This window comes from Trichomycterus rosablanca, chromosome 23 (assembly GCF_030014385.1).
Source record: "Trichomycterus rosablanca isolate fTriRos1 chromosome 23, fTriRos1.hap1, whole genome shotgun sequence".
Classification (NCBI taxonomy): Eukaryota; Metazoa; Chordata; class Actinopteri; order Siluriformes; family Trichomycteridae; genus Trichomycterus; species Trichomycterus rosablanca.
In genome coordinates, this window is record NC_086010.1 from 14980851 (window position 1) to 15007036 (window position 26186).

At 45.2% G+C, this 26186-nt stretch overlaps 1 protein-coding gene across 1 annotated transcript; it reads left to right on the forward strand.

Moving 5' to 3' along the window:
• Window positions 1-25817, forward strand: dap (death-associated protein). The gene is made up of 4 exons (XM_062985467.1): window positions 1-188; window positions 2155-2254; window positions 20986-21028; window positions 25284-25817. Exons 1-4 carry the CDS (start codon window positions 134-136, stop codon window positions 25401-25403), a joined length of 318 nt encoding a protein of 105 aa, XP_062841537.1. The 5' UTR covers window positions 1-133; the 3' UTR covers window positions 25404-25817.
• Window positions 25818-26186: the final 369 nt, after the last annotated feature.

Consider the following 26186-nt stretch of genomic DNA (forward strand, 5'->3'; position numbering starts at 1 on the left):
AATGGGCAGTAGAAGCCACGTTGACGGAGACTGGAGAAGTCAACGGTTTGTTTTCACCCCCGAGTTTAAACGGTTTCATGCTAAACCACGAAGCGCTGTGAGCGTTTAGAACTAATTCAGAGCTGTCCGAATCATGTCTTCTCCTCCTAAAGAGAAAAACGAGACCAGAGCTGGACATCTTCCTGCTGGTATTAACGCTATCATGTTTTCTTATGCTAATTAGTTTTGCTACAGCTGGTGCTAACGCTGTTAGCTGTTAGCTTCTGGAATGTAAACATTTCGTACAGTTCAGTTCGTACAGCGTTTGTTGTCGTTTTTCAAATGCATTTCTTTGTATTTCGGAGTTTAAGTGTATTTTTAGTGTTTTGTAACGTAAATATAATTGTTTTTTAATTTGCAAGGTTTGTTTTGTTCGGTACACTGTTTCGTACGGTGTTACAGTCAGGTAACAGTGTTCCGCACAGTCGTCGAGTTGTCCGTTAGCTAAAACAAAACAATGTCCTTTTTAAAATATACTTTAAAATATAATTTTATTATAATTCAATGAAAAGCGAATAAAATACAGTTTTGCAACGTAATAATAATGTTAATGTTATAATAATAATAATAATAATAATAATAATATATATGTATATGCAATGATAATATTGGTATATAGAATACACTGGTTTATATGCCTCCCAACAACCTCCATTGTCATTAATCTACATTGCCAGTGCCAGCTTGGCACAAACAACACTTCACACAGTGAATACGTGGCTTTACTGGTGCAAGTGTTACATGGCTTGGCATCACTCCATGGCTGGTCACATGCCTAGCATTATTCTCATTTCATATAGTCACACATTACAGTTTTGCATACATGTTGGTATAAGAATAGACAATATACAGATCTAGTGTCCATTGTAATGTGTTCTTTGTGAGCATATTATTATATATTAATACTAGGGCTGTCACGTGGTTAATCGCGATTAAAGAACCAAATTAATCGCAATTAATCGCAAACTAATAACTAAGCAAAATGTGACAGTTATGCACATTTGTATTGCAAGTTATGCACATTTTTATTGCAAGAACACGTTTTCCAATAAAAACATTCATAAAATTATGATAAAATTATTAAATCTAATTTATTTTTTAGAAAGCCAGCCAATGCCAATATAGAGTTGTTAACAGCTACCCATCTTTCAGCCAGTTATTTAAAATGAGTCTGTTCACATTATCTGGCAGAAGTGAGGATCTTTTCCTGTTCATAACCCTGCCACTGAAAACAGGCGCTCATGGTACTAATATGAACCATTTCTACATGCAACACCATTGGCATAACTAGGAGCTCATGGGCCCCAGTGCAAAGAGGTGAGTGGTTGAGTTCATGTCGTGGATGACCCCCCCCCCCCCCCCTTCCATGGGCACCGGTCACCTGTAACACCTGTCGTCTAGCTATCACAATTTGGCCCCTGTCAGACTCGCTCAAATCCTCACGCTCGCCCAATTTTTCTGCTTTTAACATCAACTTTGAGGATAAAATGTTCACTTGCTGCCTAATACACAGATCAGCAATAACATTAAAACCACCTCCTTGTTTCTACACTCACTGTCTATTTTATCAGCTCCATTTACCATATAGGCGCACTGACTGTAGTCCATCTGTTTCTCTGCATGCTTTGTTAGCCCCCTTTCACCCTGTTCTTTAATGGTCAGGACCACTACAGAGTAGGTATTATTTAGGTGGTGGATCATTCTCAGCACTGCAGTGACACTGACATGGTGGTGGTGTGTTAGTGTGTGTTGTGCTGGTATGAGTGGATCAGACACAGCAGTGCTGCTGGAGTTTTTAAACACTGTGTCCACTCACTGTCCACTCTATTAGACGCTCCTACCAAGTTGGTCCACCTTGCAGATGTAAAGTCAGAGACGATAGCTCATCTATTGCTGCTGTTCGAGTTGGTCATCTTCTAGACCTTCATCAGTGGCCACAGGACGTTGCCTACGTTGATAAAATGGACAGTGAGTGTAGAAACAAGGAGGTGGTTTTAATGTTATGGCTGATCGGTGTATATTTTTATATGTTGCTGAATTTTACATGCTTGACTGAACTTCATCTGTAGACGGCTGCTCAGCTGTAACTGTAACATTTTCTTATATTGGAAACAGTGAAAGCAGGAGGAATGAGGATAGTCCAGAAACACCAATCTGGCGAATCTGCACCCGACAAGAAGGAAGACAAGGACAGTAAAGAGTTTGAAAGCTGCAGGTAAGAACTGACCGTTAGCTGTTTTCACTACACACCGCAATGCATTCATACATCACTGACTTGTGCACAGTAAGCGTTTTCTCTTTGAGTCTCAGTTCTTTATTGCTGTAATATAGAAACACGGAGTCGCACAGACGTGCCATTAAATTCTGTAAATTTGATCTATTAGTGCTATTGCATCTACTGCATATGCAGTACTGTTCTACATTTGAGACGTTTTTAAAACCATTTTTGCTGACCAAGTGGAATATTTCAGGTTTTCCATTTTACTGTATGGCAGTGTTAGCTCACCGTATAGCTATATAACCAATCTTATCTAGCCAGGCTACATTTCAATGGCATTTTTTTTCAATTTGCCTAACTCATGGCTTTGAACTGTGGGAGGAAACCCACACAGAAAGGACCCAGACAGCCTTGTCTGGGAATTGAACCCTGTACCTTCTCGGTGCCGCCCTTATTTACTTTTTCTTAATCGAAAGTTACAAATAACACTGTGCTTTTTTGACTGTAGTGTATACACCTTGGTTTGCACAGCACATCAGTTTGCATGGGACTGAAACACAAAACTAACTCTTAACCACAACTCACAGAACCTAAAAATCTATTTATTTATATTAACGTATTTTCCTCACCATAAGGCGCACCGAATTATAAGGCGTAGTCTCAATTACGGGGTCTATTTCTGGGCCAGCTTTTCATTTTCGGGGGTCCTTAGACAAACAAATGTTGTTTTGCAGCATACCGGTAGTATACCTACCGGAGGCGTGGCGGAGGTAAGCATACGTACTGTACGTATTACGTAATGTTCTCTGATTGGTTTATCGCTGCCAGCGTACGTAGTGTACGTATTACGTCCCTGTGTCAGCGGGAAATGGTCCGATAGTCAATCAAGCGGAGCGCTTACCAAAGTCGCACAACAACATTTTTACAGATTTTGGAACTCAGTGCACACATAAGGCGCACCGGATTATCAGGCGCACGGCAGATTTTTGAGAAAATTGAAGGCTCTTAGGTGCGCCTTATAGTGCGGAAAATACAGTACTTAAACACTATTTAGTACAATTGGGCAGCACAGGTCTGGTGAAAACAACTGCTGTAATTGAAAACATCGTCTTGTGTATTTTGAACATTCAAGCATCGAGATGCATTAAAAAAGTTTAAGCTAAGCATTTTGGGTGGCAGAGCGGTTTGATCCGCACGCCCATCACCTCTGATCCAGGCCAGACGTTCATTCAAATTCTTGCCACATCTACCTTGGTCCAACATATGTGCTCAGACTGGGTGAAGGCTTCAACACCTGTAGAAGGAGGTGTGTGCTGGCCTGTCTGTCTATCTATTTGTCTGTTTATCTATCTGTTGTCTGTCCATTTGTCTGTTTATCTGTCTATCTATCTATCTATCTATCTATCTATCTATCTGTCTGTCTGTCTGTCTGATTATCTATCTCTGTCTGTCTATCTGTCTATCTATTTGTCTTTCTTTCCTTCTATCTATCTATCTTTTTTTTCCCCTTCTATCTATTTGTCTGTCTGTCTGTTTATTTGTGTGTGTCTGTCTGTCTGTCTGTCTGTCTGTCTATTTGTCTGTCTATCTATCTGTCTGTCTATTTGTCTGTCTGTCTATCTATCTCTCTGTTGTCTGTCCGTCCATTCGTCTGTCTATCTGTCTGTCTAATTATCTATCCATGTCTGTCTGTCTATCTGTCTATCTATTTGTCTGTCTGTTATCCAGCTGTCTCTCTATCTTTCTTTCCTTCTATCTGTCTGTCTGTCTTTTTTTTTCTTCTTTTTACTACTTCTGCCTGTCTGTCTTTATCTGTCTGTCTATCTATCTTTCTGTCTGTCTGTCTTTCCTTCTGTCTATCTATCTATTTTTTTTCCCTTCTATCTATTTGTCTGTCTGTCTGTTTATTTGTGTGTCTGTCTATCTATCTGTCTGTCTATTTGTCTGTCTGTCTATCTATATATCTATCTATCTATCTATCTATCTGTTGTCTGTCCGTCCATTCGTCTGTCTGTTCATTTGTCTGTCCATCTGTCTGTCCGTCCATCTGTTTGTCTGTGGGTCTATCTATCTATCTATCTGCATTACTTTGACCATTTGTGTGTAACTGTACTACACACTCCTGTAAAAAGATTTTAATCAGTCAATTTAATACCATTTGAATGATTAAATGGTTTGTTGTCAAGTCCACTGTTGGTGTATCGGAACAACTAAATCTGAACTCTGTGTGGGGGGTGTATTTCCATTAAATATTGTTAGTTTTTGTAAAATCATTTCTTAGCTCGTGTAAGTGCTGAGTAATCACGTAATCACAGGTGAGCAGTTCTCAGCAGCCTGTGAAACTGGACACGTGTGTGTACGCGGTTGGCTTTGAAGCCGAGCTCCAAAAAGGACCCCATCTGGTGCGCTCGCTCATTTAGTATTCTGAGCTGCGCTCCAATCTAAAGCAGGCCCATGTTTCCACACCTCAACATTGCTCACCGTTGCAGCATCGGTGATGAATATTTAATCCACTCTCGGGACCGTGAAATGGAGACTGCTGGCTTTGGTAATATTTAGCACTGCTTTCGGTGACTAAAATGGGGAAACACATCAGCGCAGCTTAGGGTGTGTTCCCTTTCCGCGAGTGCCAGATATTACCACATCTTGCTTTCAAAACAGCGGTCACTCTGTTTACGATGAATCAGACCTGCGAGTCAGCATTAGAGCGGTCTGTCCGCCGCCCCCCGGATTAGCCGTTCAGCAGGGCCGGCATGTTATGTCGCGGTAGCCTGCTGCACAGCGCTGTTTGCCCTCCGGCCCTACTCCTGATTGCTGATCCCCATCTCGCGTGGAGTGGAGCTTTCAGGTGCGGCCTTATCAGCGCCCGGCTCCAGGTGCCCTCTCAGCCTGCTGGAAAGCCCTGATTACTCTATCATACCGATAGATACCAGGATGACCTTTACCTGCTCTTTACAGCACTTTATCGTGAACGCGGTTTAATCTCGAAGTCGGACCCCTGGGCACGGCATGAAAGGTTCGAAATGCCAAAAAAAGTTCCCCAAGTGTTACTGCCGGGCACATAGTTATTGGTTTTGGCATTGCACAGCAGGAGAGGTGGACATTTCCTGTGCAAGTCTATTGTCTTTGGGTGTGTTCTGGTTTTCTTTTGTTCTACAAATTCATCAGGATTGAGGATAGTAAATGTGATTGTTGCTGCGTGGACGCTTTATTTTAGCCTTTTATGCCTGGCTTTTAATTTTCTCCGCATAGGTCCAACAGTCATGCAATAAAAATAGCAACACAGATTACAACTGGTAATGTTTAACTCATGATTAGGGTTCAGACCGCTCTAACAGTCAGTAAGAAACATGTAATCTTGTAAGGCTGGGCCGTTCGACCAAGCCGGCAGCTGGAAGCCTGTGGGCCGTCTGTGTGAACACATCCCAAATCAGAAAAAGTTGGGACAGCATGGAGTTTTTTACATTTACTTTGACTTATTTCATTGCAGACAGGATGAACCTGAGATATTTCATGTTTTGTCTATTAATAAACATCCATTCCTGCATGTCAGGCCTGCAACACATTCCAAAAAAAGTTGGGACAGTAAAGCATTTAGCACTACCAAGCGATTTAGTGTTCTCCACACATTCTCTATTAGGGACAGGTCAGGACTGCAGGCAGGCAGGCCGGTCCAGTACCCGTACCCTCTTCTTCCTCAGCCGTGCCTTTGTAATGTGTGCAGCATGTGGTCTTGCATCGTCTTGTTGAAAAATGCACGGACGTCCCTGGAAAAGACAACGTCAATGTACTTTTCTGCATTAATGCTGCCATCACAGAAGTGTACATGACCTTTACCAAGGGCACTGACACAACCACATACCATGACACACCCTGGCTTTTGGACTTTTCGTCTTTGGTCCAGAGCTCACAGTAGGGCTGGGCGATATTGCAAAAAAAAAAAACCCAACATTTCGATTATTTTCTAATTTATTAACGATTCTCGATTCCGATAGCGATTTTTTTGTTTGTTCCTGTATAATGCCATTAAAAAGACTTACATTTCTTTTTTTTGCATTTTTATTTAAAAGACTACAGAAGTGCAAAAATTGTATCAGCACCATCTATAATTATCCTTTCAAGGCACTCAAACTTTATAGCAATAACGATATAACAAAAATAAACAATAATTAAAACAAAATAGAAATCTTAATTAGCTATATCCTTTTTAAGAATAGCTCACAAACAACTCTCACTTTAAATAATGTGCAAGTATAACCTCCTTACATTAAGAAAAGTGCAAAACCACAAAAAGTTCTTTACAGGTTTCTTAAAAGGAACACAAGTCTATCTACTGTTTACACCAATGAAGTGAGTCTGTATCAGTATCTACTAGGGGTGGGCGATATGACCCTAAAATAATATCACGATATTTCAGGTTATTTTTGCAATAACGATATTTTTGGCGATATAACAAAACACAATTGTAAGAATTACGCACACTTTTCTGTATTTTGTCTTTCCAGTAAAAATAATGTAACATAATGTAATGGCGGAGTCAGACAATGTCCATAGGGGTGGCCAGACTGAGACCATTGCTCACACAGGGTTGGCACAGAAACTGATACCTTTTTGTATGTGGTCACTCACTCATTTACCTATACAGGCAGTAAGTGCCATGTAGAATTACATCATGAAGAAAATTGACTTTACTTTTAATAACCGTCTTCAATGCTGGAGCTTTTTAAAAGGGAATATGTTCTTTTAAATAGAAGTGTTATTTAACTGCTATTAAATTGTTTCCCAACAAAATCCGCCCAATTTGGCGGATGACCGCCCAATCTGGCAACACTGGAATGCACAGAGCCCGGTGGCGCCTGTACTCGTAGAGCGCCACAACTACGTACTAAGTAAAGTAGTAATAGTACTAAGTAGTACTACTTCTGTGTTGGTGGTGAACCTGCGTGCAGAAATACTTCCGCAAAAAAGTTGCCGGCAAAGCAGTGATTGGGGTTTGGGTTGCCAAAGATAAATTTTTGGTGGACTTGGAGTTTTTGGAACGAGCTCCTCCACTGCAGAGCCGCTTTCCGCCTTACTTGTTGCTGTGCCCAAATGACCCACGTAACGAACGTACGCCATTTGCGTAGCTATGTGACGTCATTACGTAAACAACGCAGAATATCGCTATTATTACGATATGGGATTTTTTGTATCGTTTTAAAAATTATACCGGTATTATCGTGAACGATACGATATAGCACACCCCTAGTATCTACACTAGGGGACATCAAGTAAGCAGTCCGCTCAGCTTTGATTTTGTCCTCTTGTGACCGGGAGGGTGGATGGAGGTGGCACATTCTGCTTCTAACAATATGGACTACAAATCTCATGCTCCCACGGACTCTCACCTGACTTTCGCATGTCCCCAGTCAGCCAGTCCTGATCGCAATTCCATGAATCTTATTTAAACACTTCTGTTTGTCTCGTTGCGAAGTGTTACCGACTGTGTTACCGATCGGTCCTTATTTCCGTTTACTCTGCCTGTCTGTTTATTCTCTGGTTTTGGACTCTGCCCAATTTTGTACACTGATTTTAGATTGCCCTTTTGATATTAAACTTTCCTTGATTTATATTCCGCGAGCGTCTGGTCAGTTTCTGCCTCGTGACATGTTGGTATTTTAATTAAAATCTAAGGTTTGTAAACTCGTACAATCGCGATTGTCACATCTCTAACATCGTGTTAAAACGTTCATTTGAATTAACCGAATGAATCGTGAAAGTCGCCCAGCAAAAATAGACCCGGAATGCTGATCCATCTGACCACAATACACGTTTCCACTGTGTGACGGTCCATCCTAGATGCCGCCGAGCCCAGAGAAGTCGACGCCGCTTCTGGACATGGTTAACATAAGGCTGTTTTTTTTTTTTTTTTTTTTTTTTTCACAGTAAAGTTTGAAGTGGCATTTGTGCATGTAACTCTGTATTGTAGTGTGTGACAAAGGTTTGCCAAAGTAATCCCTCACCCATGTGGTTATATCAGCTATTGTTGAGTGGCGGTTCTTGATGCAGGCAGCTCCAGTCTCCTCCCACAGTCCAAAGACGTGCAAGTGAGTGTTTGTGCTGTCCGTTTAATGTCCTTCTGTAGCATCATCAACATGTTTATTTAAGCCATTCAGAAATGTGCTTGATCTTGTGCTTGTGTATGACCGTTGTCTTGTTGCGTAACCCAATCACACTTGAGCTTCAGATCACAGACTAATGACCGGACATTCTCATTGGTCATCAATGCGACCAGTGGACACATTGTTCTACCACGTTTGAGATTCTATTTAATAAGATCAGTGTTTTGTACCAGCTGACGAATCAAATGTATATTCACACCGGTGCCCAGCGTATTTCGGATCATGTAAGTCACGTACAGACGAACACCTCAGATCTGTCAGCTAGGGGCTGCTATCACACAGCTTTTTATCTCAGCAAGTGTTCCTCTTTGTACTTTAAAGCGCCAGTCATGCACCATCATTGTTCAACTCCCAGGCAGCATGGGATGTGTGCCAGCGCATGTTTCACATGCCAAACTACCCGCCCTCCCTTATCTCCGCAAAAAGTGCGTGCCCAGCACTGAGAGCAGTAAGCAGGTGGGTCCTGGTAGAATCGTGTGCATTTGTCGCAGCATGGCGATGGCTTGCCAGATGTGGTTTGGATTCTTCAGATGAATGGCATGATGAAGAGGGATCCTTATTCCCAAACTTTTACTACAGGAAACATTTGGAACCCTTTAACGGACAGGGACTTCATGCTACGCTGAAACATGCACAGCTTAAATAAATGACGAGGTGTTTAGTAATCACAGGCCTATTTAAAGTGGCCAGGGAACGTTGTTGGGAAGGTTGTTCAGATGGCATGTTGGTGCTTTATCGTCCTAGATTTGTGGTAGCATCCATTGCAAGTTTCGAGTCTTCCCTCAGGGTTGTAGCGTGGCTAAGTGGGTAGCACTGTCGCCTCACAGCAAGAAGGTCCTGGGTTCGAGCCCCAGGTGGGGTGGTCCGGGTCCTTTCTGTGTGGAGTTTGCCTCCGGGAGCTCCGGATTGCTCCCACAGGACCCCCACAGGACCACTACAGAGCAGGTATTATTTAGGTAGTGGATGATTCTCAGCACTGCAGTGACACTGACATGGGGGTGGTGTGTTAGTGTGTGTTGTGCTGGTATGAGTGGAGTTTTTAAATACCGTGTCCACTCACTGTCCACTCTATCCTACCTAGTAGATGTAAAGTCAGAGACGATCGCTCATCTATTGCTGCTGTTTGAGTTGGTCATCTTCTGGACCTGCATTAGTGGTCACAGGATGCTGCCCACAGGGTGCTGTTGGCTGGATGTTTTTGGTTGGTGGAATGTTCTCAGTCCAGCAGTGACAGTGAGGTGTTTAAAAACTCCATCAGTGCTGTTGTGTCTGATCCACTCATACCAGCACAACACACACTAACACACCACCACCATGTCATTGTCACTGCAGTGGGGGTCCTGACTAGGGCTGCACGATATATCGTTTCAGCATCGTCATCGTGATGTGTGCATGCGCAATAGTCACATCGCAGAAGGTGCGATGTCACTTCATGCAAATTAAATCAAATACGTCATGCTACAACTTTTTTTTTTTTTTTAATAATGTTTACTACTTGAAGAGGTTTTGATTGTGAAATAAAATATTAAATTACCGTTTCAATCGAGTACAAAGATGTAGCTTGTCATAATCTTTTGTATCTCTTGTAGGCACCACCCTTTTTTACAGATGAGCCCCTTATTTAGAGTAAGATACATGCTTTATTAATATTATTAATAATGTGGTGAAAATTCCTGCATTTTTTTAATATCGCAATATATATCGCAGGAAAAAAAAAATCGCAATGTCAGTTTTTTCCAATATCGTGCAGCCCTAGTCCTGACCATTGAAGAACAGCATGAAAGGGGGCGAACAAAGCATTCAGAAAAATAGATGGACTACAGTTAGTAATTGTAGAACTACTAAGTGCTTCTATTTGGTAAGTGGAGCTGATGTGTAGAAACACGGAGGTGGTTTTAATGTTATGGCTGATCAGTGTATTTTGGCACTGTGTGTGACTCTTCATATGTGATACTGATCCCTGTGCGAGGGGGCAAGTCAAGTAGGGGTCAAGTCAAATTTATTGTATAGCACTTTTTACAAGAGACATTGTCTCAAAGCAGCTTTACAGACTCCAGGACCAACAGACCAAAAACCCCCTGTTTAGCATAAGCTGGGCATGGATGTGCCAATTATCGTCTGCCGTATTCTCACATTCATCACAACACTGTTTTATTCCTTCACCCATGCTGCATTATTCATATTAAATTCATTACCACGGCGTTTTACTAATCGCAGCTGTCAGTAACGATGTTGATTTATATTCAACCTTTAACTCCAAAGCGTTCAGCTCCGGTGACGGAGAACGCGCCACGACGGACGCCGAAGAGAAATCCGAGCTGACAGTTTGATGGCTCTTATTTCCATGCTTGTTTTCCCTGAGGTGACCCGCGTGCCGGAGCGAGGCGATGCCTTCGGCATAATTAGGTGTCATTATTGCTAATCTGACCCGCTTCTGCATCGGTACCGCGGATCCGAGGAGCGTCCGCGGAGCCGGGCGTCAATCAGACTTCTCCCAGCAGAGGAGGAGTAGAGGAAGATCCGAGTTCCACTGGTGATCTGGATGCAGTTTGCTGGCTCACAGGTCCTGGGTCGATCCTGTGTGGAGTTTGCATGTTCTCCCCGTGTCTGGTGCGTGTATGTGTCTGCCCTGCAATGGACTGCCAGGGTGTTACTGTGTGCCTTGCGCCCATTGAAAAGTTGGGATAGGCTTCTGATTGGATAAGCGGTAAAGAATGTACAGGGGTTGGACAAAATAACTGAAACACCTGGTTTTAGACCACAATAATTTATTAGTATGGTGTAGGGCCTCTTTTTGCGGCCAATACAGCGTCAATTCGTCTTGGAAATGACATATACAAGTCCTGCACAGTGGTCAGAGGGATTTTAAGCCATTCTTCTTGCAGGATAGTGGCCAGGTCACTACGTGATGCTGGTGGAGGAAAACGTTCCCTGACTCGCTTCTCCAAAACACCCCAAAGTGGCTCAATAATATTTAGATCTGGTGACTGTGCAGGCCATGGGAGATGTTCAACTTCACTTTCATGTTCATCAAACCAATCTTTCACCAGTCTTGCTGTGTGTATTGGTGCATTGTCATCCTGATACACGGCACCGCCATTGGATGCACATGGTCCTCCAGAATGGTTCGGTAGTCCTTGGCAGTGACGCGCCCATCTAGCACAAGTATTGGGCCAAGGGAATGCCATGATATGGCAGCCCAAACCATCACTGATCCACCCCCATGCTTCACTCTGGGCATGCAACAGTCTGGGTGGTACGCTTCTTTGGGGCTTCTCCACACCGTAACTCTCCCGGATGTGGGGAAAACAGTAAAGGTGGACTCATCAGAGAACAATACATGTTTCACATTGTCCACAGCCCAAGATTTGCGCTCCTTGCACCATTGAAACCGACGTTTGACATTGGCACGAGTGACCAAAGGTTTGGCTATAGCAGCCCGGCCGTGTATATTGACCCTGTGGAGCTCCCGACGGACAGTTCTGGTGGAAACAGGAGAGTTGAGGTGCACATTTAATTCTGCCGTGATTTGGGCAGCCGTGGTTTTATGTTTTTTGGATACAATCCGGGTTAGCACCCGAACATCCCTTTCAGACAGCTTCCTCTTGCGTCCACAGTTAATCCTGTTGGATGTGGTTTGTCCTTCTTGGTGATATGCTGACATTACCCTGGATACCGTGGCTCTTGATACATCACAAAGACTTGCTGTCTTGGTCACAGATGCGCCAGCAAGACGTGCACCAACAATTTGTCCTCTTTTGAACTCTGGTATGTCACCCATAATGTTGTGTGCATTGCAATATTTTGAGCAAAACTGTGCTCTTACCCTGCTAATTGAACCTTCACACTCTGCTCTTACTGGTGCAATGTGCAATTAATGAAGATTGGCCACCAGACTGGTCCAATTTAGCCATGAAACCTCCCACACTAAAATGACAGGTGTTTCAGTTATTTTGTCCAACCCCTGTAAGTGAGTGAGCAAAAGCGTCTGCTAAATGCCTAAGATGTGGTACCTTGAAACTCAACGCCAATTGGTTCTGAGAGTGGCATTGAGTTTAAAAGACGTTGAGTTTCGAGGTATTTTTTCCCGTAAAGATCAGACTTCTCCCAGCAGAGGAGGAGTAGAGGAATGTCCGAGTTCCGCTGGTGATCTGGACGCACTTTGCTGGCTCTGATAACGTCAGTGGGTCGTCGTTCGACGCCGCAGAGACACACCGCATAAAAGAAACGGTTGCCATGGTGCTGCCGGGTTGCTAAGGTCAGACTTAGCCTGGTCATCAGTAAAGGTCTCACTTTCTAAAGACGAACACAGAGGCAGGGTGTTCCGTATTCTTCTTTAGATGTGTTGTAGCCTAGTGGTCAAGGTACTGGACTAGTAATTGAAAGGTTGCTGGTTTAAGCCCCATTACTGCCAGGTTGCCACTGTTGGGCCCTTGAGCAAGGCCCTTAATTCTCATATGCTTAGACAATATACTAATTCGCTTTGGATAAAAGCGTCCGCTAAATGCCTAAGATGTAAGATGTGGTATCTTGAAACTCAACGCCAATTGGTTCTGAGAGTGGCATTGAGTTCATAAGGCGTTGAGTTTTAAGATATTTTTTCCCATAAGGATGTATGGGAAAACCTGTTAATGTGTTCCATGCTCTTGTGGAACTGCATATATTTTAGGCTAATGTAAAATAATGGGGTTGGGAGCCCCAGCCAGCCAATGGGTCGTCATTCGACGCCACAGAGACACACCGTATAAAAGAAACGGTTGCCATGGTGCTGCTGGCTTGCTAAGGTCAGACTTATCCTGGTCATCACTAAAGGTCTCACGTTCTAAAGACGGACACAGAGGCAGGGTGTTCCGTATTCTTCTATAGGTTTTGCTGGACTTGTTGTTGATGTGGCACAGTGGTGCTGCTGGTAGAGTGTGTGTTGCACAGCATAATGGGTCCTAAAGACCCGGGTTTGATCCTTTCTTCACGCTCCCTCTCTACTGGAACCGACTCCCCGTCCCGATTGAGGAGAGCGAGACTGCCGCACATCCCCTCCGACACTTGCGCAGTAATCGTACATCTTTACACCTGCACCAGATGAGTTCACATGCCAATCAGCTCTGTGCACGGAGAGCCACACCCTGATCAGCATTGCTACTCGACTCTTGTGCAGACGCCATCAACCAGCCAGCAGAGGTCGTAGCTCGCTCAGTAACCGCCAATCATCGTTCATACAGCCGCCCAGCCCAGCCGGATGGCAGAGCTGAGATTCGATACGATGTATTCGAAAGCCCAGCTCTGGTGTGCTAGCGTGTATAACTGCTGCCCCACCTGAGCGGCTGCTTTTTATTATTATTATTATTACAGTGTTACACTGGCGGGGCAGATATAGCCTAGCGGTTAAGGTACTGGACTAGTAATCGAAAGGTTGCTGGTTTAAGCCCCAATACTGCCAGGTTGCCACTGTTGGGCCCTTGAGCAAGGCCCTTAATCCTCAATTGCTTAGACAATATGTTAATTTCGCTTTAGATAAAAGTGTCTGTGGCGGCTCGGTGGGTAGCGCTCTCACCTCACAGCGAGAAGGTCCTGGGTTCGATCCCCAGGCGGCGCGGTCCGGGTCCTTTCTGCGTGGAGTTTGCATGTTCTCCCCGTGTCTGCGTGGCTTTCCTTTGGGAGCTCCGATTTCCAAAAACATGCAGTCAGGTTAATTGGAGACACTGAATTGCCCTATAGGTGAATGGGTGGGTGGGTGGGTGTGTGTGTGTGTGTGTGTCTGCCCTGCCCTGCGATAGACTGGCGCCCTGTCCCAGGGTGTTACCGTGTGCCTCGCGCCCATTGAAAAGCTGGGACGGGCTCCAGCACCTGCACTCAGATTGAGAACGCTTAACATCAAACGCTTCTCTACTTTCCAGAGATGTGGACTCGAGATGTAAGTCGCACACACTCGACTCAGACTCGTTTTAAATGACTCGGACTCGACTCACGACTCGCAGACAATGACTCGTAAACAACAAGAGTCCCTGGCGTGAGCATGTGTTAACATTAGTCACGTGTGACAATTATATAAATATATATCCAGTGTCTTATCCACTGCTGTGTCTTATCCACTCATACCAGCACAACACACACTAACACACCACCACCATGTCATTGTCATTGCAGTGCTGAGAATGACCCACCACCTAAATAATACCTTCTCTGTAGTGGTCCTGTGAGAGTCCTGACCATTAAAAAACAGGGTGAAAGCAGGCTAAAAAGTATGTAGAGAAACAGATGGACTACAGTCAGTAATTGTAGAACTACAAAGTGCTTCTATATGGTAAGTAGGGCCTGATCGGTGTACGGCTCCTACAACCCGTGTAACCAACATGACGTCGTTTAGGATTCGCTCGGCTGATCGGCTCGTTAGCCGTGGAGCTAAAGAGTCTCTCTGGAGACGTTTCTTGACTGATGGGTAAGGCAGCACTGTCTGGCACCGTCATAATAACGCAGCGCTAATTAATAGAAGACTCGTGTTCCACCCGAGAGCCGTCCCAGCGACCACGCCAAGTCGCATCCAGGCTTTTCTGCCGGCCTCTGCCCACCCACTCGAAGTCACCTGACGTCGGTCTCCGTCACCCGACTGTACTCAAATGCATTTTCTCATTAGCGATATTTAAAGACTCTGCCCTCACGGTTTATCTGGCGGTCTCCCGGCGCCGTGAGAATTTCAGCTCGCCGGCCTCCGTCGCTTCAAAGACAAATCGCGTGTAGCCCAGAGGAAATTGTCCTTGCTATTAACCTTGACATTAGCTCTATTATAGTGCGCTGCTCTTCTATGACGAATGCGAGTCCTCAGTCATGGAGCAGCAGCGGTGGCCTGTATTTCTCAGCCAAGTGCTGGCACGCTGCTGCCTCCATCAGGCGTGAAACAGCATCACCTCACCCATATACAGTGGGGGAAATAAGTATTTGATCCCCTGCTGATTTTGTAAGTTTACCCCCTTACAAAGACTTGAACAGTCTATAATTTTTATGGAAGGTTTATTTTAACAGAGAGAGACAGAATATCAACAAAAAATCCAGAAAAAAAAACATTAAATAAAAGTTATAAATTAATTTTTATTTAATTAAGGGAAATAAGTATTTGATCCCCTACCAACCAGCAAGAATTCTGACCCCCACAGACCGGTTATGTGCCCATGAGGCACACAAATTAGTCCTGTCCCTGTATAAAAGACTCCTGTCACAGAATCAGTTTCTTCCGTTCAAATCTCTCGACCACCATGGGCAAGACCAAAGAGCTATCAAAGGACGTCAGGGACAAGATTGTAGACCTGCACAAGGCTGGAATGGGTTACAAGACCATCAGCAAGAAGCTTGGTGAGAAAGAGACCACTGTTGGTGCGATCATTCGAAAATGGAAGAAATACAAGATCACAGTCAATCACCCTCACTCTGGAGCTCCATGCAAGATCTCACCTGGTGGGGTAAGAATGATTCTGAGAAAGGTGAGGTCAGTCCAGAATTACACGGGAGGAGCTTGTCAATGATCTCAAGGGAGCTGGGAGCAGAGGCGATGCCTTCGGCATAATTAGGTGTCATTATTGCTAATCTGACCCGCTTCTGCATCGGTACCGCGGATCCGAGGAGCGTCCGCGGAGCCGGGCGTCAATCAGACTTCTCCCAGTATTTAATTTGTATAATTAAATACAAATTAATTTATAACTTTTATTTAATGTTTTTTTTTCTGGATTTTTTGTTGATATTCTGTTTATAGACTGTTCAAGTCTTTGTAAGGGGGTAAACTTACAAAATCAGCAGGGGATCAAATACTTATTTCCCCCACTGTAAGTACCTGAATTAATGACCAAACACAGTACAAGTATGAAGTTCATCTGTTCTTGTCATTAGATGCTTCTTTTTTTTTCTTTTTTCTTTTTTTAGATATAAGCGACTTTTATTTTTATGTTTTATGGTCAGGGTTGCTGTCAGGGGTCTTGCTTTTTTGGCATCAATGGACCCAATGCGCAAACACACCACGTACAGGACTCCATCCATTCCCCCCACCGATAGCCAATCATGTCTGTATGTAAGCACCCGACTGGCAGATAGTCCCACTGGGGATTCAAAGTTGTATTGGGCTGGAATGGGGTGGTCATATAAAGCTTTTTATTATTACAGCGAATCACATTTACAGGCTGGTCAGGGTTGCTATGGGTCTGACTTTTCTTTGGGCGCAATGCAGTAACACACCCTAGACATGACTAGATTAGGAGGTAAAGGGGCAAATCAGGGGAAAAAACTATGTTTATTAAAGCTAATCACATTTCCAGGCTGGTCAGGGTTGCTGTGGGTCCCACTTTTCCTGGAATCTCTGAGTGCAATGCGGTAACACACCACACACAGGACGCCACCCATTGTGCCAACCTAACACACACATATAGTCATGTCTGTATGTAAACCCCAACTGGTCGATAGTCGGGAGATTCAAACCCTAGTTCCCAGCTGGAATGGGCTGGAATGGGGTGGTCATATGGAGCTTAAAGTGGGAACCCAACACTGGCAGATTGGCCACGTGTCAGAGGGCACATGTGACAGTCATTGTGCCAACCTAACACACACATAGCCAGTCATGTCTGTATATAAACCCCAACTGGTCAATAGCCAAGGGATTCAAACCCTCTGGGAACAGTTGTATAGGGCTGGAATGGGGTGGTCATATGGAGCTTAAGGTGGAAACCTAACACTGGCAGATTGGACACGTGTCAGAGGGGGCATGTGGCAATCCGATTGGGGTTGTTCCAATGGCTGCGAGTTCACAGTCGGGAATTAGACATGACTAGATTAAGAGATAATTATATTGGGAGAAATAGTATATTTTATTCAAGCTAATCACATTTCCAGGCTGGTCAGGGTTGCTGTGGGTCTGACTTTTCCTTGGGCGCAATGCAGTAACACACCCTAGACAGGACACCACCCATTGTGCCAACACACATAGCCAGTCATGTCTGTATGTAAACCCCAACTGGTCGATAGTCAGGGGATTCAAACCCTCGTTCCAGGCTGGAATGGGGTGGTCATATGGAGCTTAAAGTGGGAACCCAACACTGGCAGATTGGGCACATGTCAGAGGGGGCATGTGGCAATCCGTCTGGTTTCAATCAGGGGAAAAACTATATTATTTTATTGCAGCTAATCACATTTCCAGGCTGGTCAGGGTTGCTGTGGGTTCGACATTTCCTGGAATCTCTGGGTGCAATGCAGTAACTCACCCTAGACAGGACGCCACCCATTGTGCCAACCCAACACACACATAGACAGTCATGTCTTTATGTAATCGCCTGACTTGACCGATAGTCCCACTGGGGACTCAAACCCTCGTTTCCAGCTGTATAGGGCTGGAATGGGTTGGTCATATGGGAACCCAACACTGGAAAGTTGTAAAAACTCCTGGGTTCAATTCCCAGGTGGAGCAGTCCAGGTCTTTCCTTGGTGGGTAGCACTGCCACCTCATAGCAAGAAAGTCCGGGTTCGATTCCAAGGTGGGGTCCTTTCTTGGTGGGTAGCACTGCCACCTCACAGCAAGAATGTCCTGGGTTCGATTCCAAGGTGGGGTCCTTTCTTGGTGGGTAGCACTGCCACCTCATAGCAAGAAAGTCTGGGTTCAATTCCCAGGTGGAGCGGGTTCAATTGGGTTCAATTCCCAAGTCCTTTCTTGGTGGGTAGCACTGCCGCCTCCTAGCAAGAAAGTCCTGGGTTTGATTCCCAGGTGGAGCCGTCCAGGTCCTTTCTTGGTGGGTAGCACTGCCACCTCATAGCAAGAAAGTCCTGGGTTTGATTCCCAGGTGGAGCCGTCCAGGTCCTTTCTTGGTGGGTAGCCATGCCACCTCATAGCAAGAAAGTCTGGGTTCAATTCCCAGGTGGAGCGGTCCAGGTCCTTTCTTGGTGGGTAGCACTGCCACCTCATAGCAAGAAAGTCCTGGGTTCGATTCCCAGGTGGAGCAGTCCAGGTCCTTTCTTGGTGGGTAGCACTGCCACCTCATAGCAAGAAAGTCCTGGGTTCGATTCCCAGGTGGAGCGGTCCAGGTCCTTTCTTGGTGGGTAGCACTGCCACCTCATAGCAAGAAAGTCCTGGGTTCGATTCCCAGGTGGAGCAGTCCAGGTCCTTTCTTGGTGGGTAGCACCTCATAGCAAGAAAGTCTTGGGTTCGATTCCCAGGTGGAGCGGTCCAGGTCCTTTCTTGGTGGGTAGCACTGCTGCCTCCTAGCAAGAATGTCCTGGGTTCGATTCCCAGGTGGAGCAGTCCAGGTCCTTTCTTGGTGGGTAGCACCTCATAGCAAGAAAGTCTTGGGTTCGATTCCCAGGTGGAGCGGTCCAGGTCCTTTCTTGGTGGGTAGCACTGCCACCTCATAGCAAGAAAGTCCTGGGTTCGATTCCAAGGTGGAGCGGTCCAGGTCCTTTCTTGGTGGGTGGCACTGCCGCCTCACAGCAAGAAAGTCTGGGTTCGATTCCCAGGTGGAGCAGTCCAGGTCCTTTCTTGGTGGGTAGCACTGCCACCTCATAGCAAGAAAGTCCTGGGTTCGATTCCAAGGTGGAGCAGTCCAGGTCCTTTCTTGGTGGGTGGCACTGCCGCCTCACAGCAAGAAAGTCTGGGTTCGATTCCCAGGTGGAGCGGTCCAGGTCCTTTCCTGGTGGTTAGCACTGCCGCCTCTTGGCAAGAAAGTCCTGGGTTCGATTCCCAGGTGGAGCCGTCCAGGTCTTTTCTTGGTGGGTAGCACTGCCACCTCATAGCAAGAAAGTCCTGGGTTATTAATATTTTGCCTCCTGTCCCAACTTTATTCAGAATTGGGTTCATATTTCCTTTCACTAGTTCAAAACAAGCTAAAAGTTTCAGAGTTTTGATCGTGTGTACTTTCCTCTGAAAAGTGAGCCATCGGCCAAACAGCCCTTTCTTTCCTCGAGTAAAAATATGAGTATTATTATGTGTTCTTGATCTTCCGACATACATCACAATTTAGTTCTGGACAAGCATCGTTTTTCACGTCAAGGTCAATTAGAAGTTCTGACCCTTTCCCGTGCCCAGTAGTCCGAGGGCAAGGTGTTGCCTGGGAAAACAAATGAGTGTAATTTCGGGAGCTGACGGCTGCTTAAGCCCGGAGCTACGGTCGTGCTCAGAGCTCAGGCGGAGCCATGCTACCCCCCTCGTCCCTCAGGAACCCTTACATGCCGGTTTGTTTCTTGGCTGCAGCCTTTAACACCTGGTTTAACATCACACACGCCTTTCCTTCTCCGTCCTTTAGTCTTCACAGCATCCTTCCAGTTACGCCTGCCAAGACTACATCATTTCCCATGAACACTGAGCAATTAAGCCTGCTGTTTCTCACAAGTGGAAATAGTCTTAGGAATACTAGACTTTTAACATAAATATGATAAACAGTAACGTGACTTAACGATGGGACATTAGGGTCAGCTTTGATTGATTACTGATTATTAGGATTGCTCCTAATTAATTCCACTTGTGTTGATGGTTGTCTGATTCTGAAATGGGAAAATCCCAAATAGACCATCCATGCTTGTTGACCTTGAGACAATGACCATGTGATTAGCCCTCTTTTCTTGGTCAGTTCCACGTGCATCATCTAAGTCTTTTTACCAAACAGATGTTACCAAGCACTGACTCCTGCGACCCCTTTTTTGGTTCGCGAAACACTTAAGGGTCACTGTCCATTTCATCAGCTCCACTTACCATATAGAAGCTCTTTGTAGTTCTACAATTACTGACTGTAGTCCATCTGTTTCTCCTCATGCTTTGTTAGCCCCCTTTCATGCTGTTCTTCAATGGTCATTCTCAGCACTGCAGTGACACTGACCACACATGGTGGTGGTGTGTTAGTGTGTGTTGTGCTGGTATGAGTGGATCAGACACAGCAGCGCTGCTGGAGTTTTTAAACACCTCACCGTCACTGCTGGACTGACAATAGTCCACCAACCAAAAATATATCCAGCCAATAGCGCCCTGTGGGCAGCGTCCTGTGACCGCTGATGAAGGTCTAGAAGATGACCGACTCAAACAGCAGCAATAGATGAGCGATCGTCTCTGACTTTAAGGTAGGAGTGTCTAATAGACACGGTGTTTAAAAACTCATACCAGCACAACACACACTAACACACCACCACCATGTCAGTGTCACTGCAGTGCTGAGAATGATCCACCACCTAAATAATACCTGCTCTGTAGTGGTCCTGTGGGGGTCCTGACCATTGAAGAACAGGGTGAAAGCAGGTTAAAAAGGTATGTAGCGAAACAGATGGACTACAGTCAGTAATTGTAGAAGTGCTTCTATATGGTAAGTGGAGCTGAGTGTAGAAACAAGGAGGTGGTTTTAATGTTATGGCTGATCGGTGTATGTGCAATGTTTAGCGCTTTTGTGGACCTCAGTGCCGTTGTTTTCTTGAATCGAGGTTCTAGTGTATTTATATTTATTTCATAATTTAGTTAGTTTGTATGTTTAACATAACAGCATTTCTTGTATTATTTGGTTGTAACGTTTTAATGTGTGTTTGTTGACTTGCTTTTTCATTCAATCCTATTTCTCTTTCCAGCCCACCGAAGGTGCCTGTTGTGGTCTCTGGAGTGGTTACTAAGGTACGTCTTTCTGTCACACACACACACACACACATTTTCTTCTCGCTATGATAATGTCCGAAGTACGGCTGGGCGATTTTCACGATTAATTCGGGTAATTCGAATGAACGTTTTCACCCGATGTTAGAAATGTGACAATCGCTCGCGGAACATAAATCAAGGAAAGTTTAACATCAAAAAGGCAAAAACAGTGTACAAAATCAGCGAAAACTAAAACAGTAAACGGAAGACAACAAGTGTCATACACGGTAACGGTTAGATTCAGTAATAACGAGCGCAAACACGATCGGCAAAACGAGACACACGAACAGAAGAGTTTAATTAAGATTCACTGGATCGAACGCAGCTGAACAGAATCAAAACTCCGGAGCCGATGAGCACGATCAGGATTGGCTGACCGGGGACATGTGATAGTCACGTGACAGTCCGTGGGAGCATGGGAATTGTATTCCATATTGTTAGAAGCAGAACTTGCCCCCTCCATCCACCCCCCAATCACGAGAGGACAAAATCAAAGCTGAGCTGAGTGATTACTTGATGCCCCCCCAGTGTAGATACTGATACAGACTCACTCAGTGGTGGAAACAGTAAACAGGTTCGTGTTCCTTTTAAGAAATCTGTAAAGAACTTACAGTATATGGTTTTGCACTTTTCTTAATGTAAGCAGGTTCTGCTGCACATTATTTAAAGTAAGTTGTCTGTGACTAATTCTTATAAAGGATATAGCTAATTAAGATTTCTATTGTTTAATTATTGTTATATTGTTATTGTTATAAAGTTTGAGTCCCTTAAAAGGATAATTAAAGGTGGTGCTGTTACTATTTTTGCACTTCTGCAGTCTTTTAAATTAAAATGTAAAAAAGAAATTTGAGTCTTTTTACAGTTGCGTTATACAACAACAAAAAAATCGAAATCGTAATCGAGAATCGTCATTAATTAAATAATCGAGATTTTTTCTTCTTTTTGGCAAAATCGCCCAGCCCTAGTCCGAAGTGTTTCAAAGTATTTGAACTCTTTGATTTACGGAGGCGAAGACGTTTACCGAGCTGCGTGCTCTATCAGGATGAACTCGGACATCTGCTCACAAGACTGCAGGTGATGACCGATTCAGATCCAGCATGACATACCCTCTGGGTCTGTGCCAGTCTGTGTAGACATCTGCTGTCAGTGTAGGTGTGTGTGTGATGTGAGTCCACATCCTCTTATATTTTTCTTTATGCATTTTCTCCCCTTTTTCTCCCTTTTAGCGCGTCCAATTGCCCCCTTGCGTCACGCTTCCTCTCCACCAATGCCGATCTCCACTCCGATCGAGGAGAACGAGGCTAACCCGCGCCCCCTCCGACACGTGGGCGGCATGCCGTATGCATCTTATCACCTGCACTTTGACGAGTGCAGTGCAGCTTAGCGTTGTGTACGGAGGGACACACCCTAAGAGCGCTCTTTGCTCATTTCTGTGCAGGCACCATCGATCAGCCAGCAGAGGTCGCCCATAACTGAACAACAACAGGCCAATCGTCGTTCATGTGGCCGCTCAGCCGGCAAGGCAGAGCTGAGATTCGATACGACGTATTCGAGATCCCAGCTCTGGTTCCAGCATGAGTCCACATCTTCTTATAACCCATAGATTTTGCAGTGTCAATACATGTATACACAAAAGGTTGGCACTGTGGCTAAATGGGTAGCACTGTCGCCTCACAGCAAGAAGGTCCTGGGTTCGATCCCCAGGTGGCGCGGAGTTTGCATGTTCTCCCCGTGTCTACGTGGGTTTCCTCCGGGTGCTCCAACCCGCCTACCCCTCCCTTGCTGTGGATGCGCGAATGTCTTAAAGTCTCAGTTTACAAGGTAAACCTGAAGCAGAAATTTGGCGCTTCACATTTTTTAAAATACCGTCACCATTTTTAAATACCACGGTATACCGTAATACCGTCATACCACCCAACCCTAGTGTAGTGTGAACTGTACAGCGACTTGGAAAGTCGTGTAGTGTGAACTTGGCATTAGCGAACGAATTACCAGTTTCTGCTTTTTTACCGCGAAAGCCGAGGGAATAAACGATCTAAAACGGTTTTCATTAGTTAGGAGGACGCAGAGCCTGCACTGAGTTTGTAAAGTAGAGTGGTGTAAAGCACACCACTACTGGACTCGGTCTACTGGACTGCTGGAAATGTGGTGCAAATTCGGTGGTGTGATTAGCCTGGCTTCGGCAAATGCCAGGAGAATGTTACCTGCCTGACTGTACAGTCTGGTGGAGGAGGGTTACAGCTATGGGGTTGTTTTTCGGGTTTGGTTTAGGTTCCTTACTTCCAGAAAAGGGAGCACTTAATGCCTCAGCATACCAAGTCAACTTTGTGGAACAGTTTGGGGAAGACCCTTTTCTGTTCCAGCGTGACTGTATCCCAGTGAAGAACTGAAGCCTTGTCCTGAACCCCATCGAACTGGCAGCCAGGGACTGCACTTGGGTGGTGCAAGCGGCATCGTCATCGCAATAGTGAATTTAGACTGACCACATTAGGAGAAATAAATGCGACTCGCAGATGAGATTGCAGTTTTAAGGCTTCGTGTGTCTAGAACTCGCAGGCTTTTTCTCAGATCGAGTTTTCGCACAGCCGAATCGTAAGGATGGCTCATTAGCCTCCTGTGGTGCCCCTGAGGAGACGTAGTCTTGTAGAAAATTACAACGTGCAACAACAGTGAAACCAAACGCATCCTGTAGCACAGTTTGTTTCTCCGTGTGTTCTAAAAGTAGGAGCAGAACTGATCACCATGTTCTGACCCTACCCTACACTCACTGTTCAATTCATCAGCTCCACCTACCATATAGGAGCACTTTGTAGTTCTACAATTACTGACTGTAGTCCATCTGTTTCTCTGCATGCTTTGTTAGCCCCCTTTCATGCTGTTCTTCAATGGTCAGGACTCTCCCAGGACCACTACAAAGCAGGTATTATTTGGGTAGTGGATCATTCTCAGGACTGCACTGACATGGTGGTGGTGTGTTAGTGTGTGTTGTGCTGGTATGAGTTTTTAAATACGGTGTCCACTCACTGTCCACTCTATTAGACACTCCTACCTACTTGGTCCACCTTGGAGATGTAAAGTCAGAGACGATCGCTCATCTATTGCTGCTGTTTGAGTCGGTCGTCTTCTAGACCTTCATCAGTGGTCGCAGGACGCTGCCCATGGGGCGCTGTTGGCTGGATATTTTTGGTTGGTGGACTATTCTCAGTCCAACAGTGAGGTGTTTAAAAACTCCAGCAGCGCTGCTGTGTCTGATCCACTCATACCAGCACAACACACACTAACACACCACCACCATGTGTGGTCAGTGTCAATGCAGTGCTGAGAATGATCCACCACCTAAATAATACCTGCTCTGTACTGGTCCTGTGGGGGTCCTGACCATTGAAGAACAGCATTAAATGGGGCTAATGAAGCATGCAGAGAAACAGACGGACTACAGTCAGTAATTGTAGAACTACAAAGCGCTTCTATATGGTAAGTGGCGATTGCAACCTGAACACAGCGCCTTAGAGCTCTTGGCCATCCTAAGGCCCCCAATGGCCCTCACAAGCCTAAATGCAATGAACCCAGGGAGACCCCCAGTTGCAGGGTTGGTCAGTTAAATCAAGGGTCTACTGTATGTCGCAGACCAGTACAACACCATGTGGGTGGCCAGTGATAGCTCAGTGGTTAAGGTACTGGACTAGTAAACAGAAGGTTGCCGGTTCAAGCCTCACCACCACCAAGTTGCCACTGTTGTGTCCCTGAGCAAGGCCCTTAAGCCTCAATTGCTCATCGTGTTCAGCTCATTGTGTAAGTCGCTTTGGATAAAAGCGTCTGCTAAATGCTGAAAATGTAAATGTTTTGGATTCCTTGGGTGATATAAATGTGCCCTTGAAGATGCCCAACCCTAAAATCCTTCTGAAGTTCCTTCATTTTATTAAAATGGGTCAGATTGGTCATGTGACTTTGGATTTTTTTTTTTTTTTTTTAAGTCAACTGTTTAGCTGTACCGAATGACCAGCCCACCCATCAACAGTATAGAACATGCTTCCATTTGGACAACACGAAGCCAGTCATCTTCCTTTGACCTTCAGCTCATTTAAGCCGAACACATCCGGAGGAGAGCACTACCTGCCCTCTGTCACACGCCTGAACCCGCACGTTTAAAATCTGCAGGGTGAACAGAGGGTGTGTCCGAGTGCCATTCTTAACCATTAACCCCAACTGTCTGCGTTGTGCTCCCGCTCTTCAGGGCGACAAGGACTTCACCCCAGCTGCAGCCCAGGTGGCCCACACGAAGCCAGTGCCCGGCGTCCAGAAGTTGCCCCCACCGCACCACATCAACCAGCACATCCACCAGCCTCGCAAGTGAACCAGCTTTCCCGTTCTCCTTCAGGACCACACCGACTCTTCATTCTTCCCCCAAACCCAGCGCTCAGGTTCACCGAGAGAACTCCCAGCATTCCACAGCACCCCTCCGTCTGTGCTTGCCAGTGTTCTGCCTTCGACCAATATCATGAGAAACTGCTTTCACGGCCTCTCCCGTTTCCTCCTTTAGACCAGAATGACACTAAATTTGAGGGTCCCATTATTATCCCAGATTCAAGCATTAATTCAAGAGGTGTATTTAATGAAGCATTAATTGAGCTTTATTTTGCTTTTTTGTTCCTTTTTTTTTAGACCAATTATTGAAAGAATGATATAAAGTGTATAAATCGGTTTGTGTATGAGGAAGATACAATATTAGATTTAGGTGTGGCTGTTTGAATAAAGAGTTAATATAAAATTGTCGTCTGTGCTGTTTGTTTGCCCCCCCCCCCCCCCCCCCCTTTTGCTGCCAAAACAGTTCTGACCCATTGAGACATGGTCTGCAACGATGCTTAGGTAGGCGATACGTCAAAGTAACGTCCACATTGATGGCAGGACCCGAGGTTTCCCAGCAGAACATTGCCCAAAGCATCACACTGCCTCAGACGGCTCACCTTCTTCCCAAAGTGCATCCTGGTAAACGTGATTCATCAGACCAGGCCACCTTCCTCCATTGCTCTGTGGTCCAGTTCCAAAGCTCAGGTGCCCATTGTTGGCGCGTTCGGCGGTGGACCACCACAGAGTCTTGACCTTAACCCTGTTTTCCTTCCAATCTAGTCGTATTCAG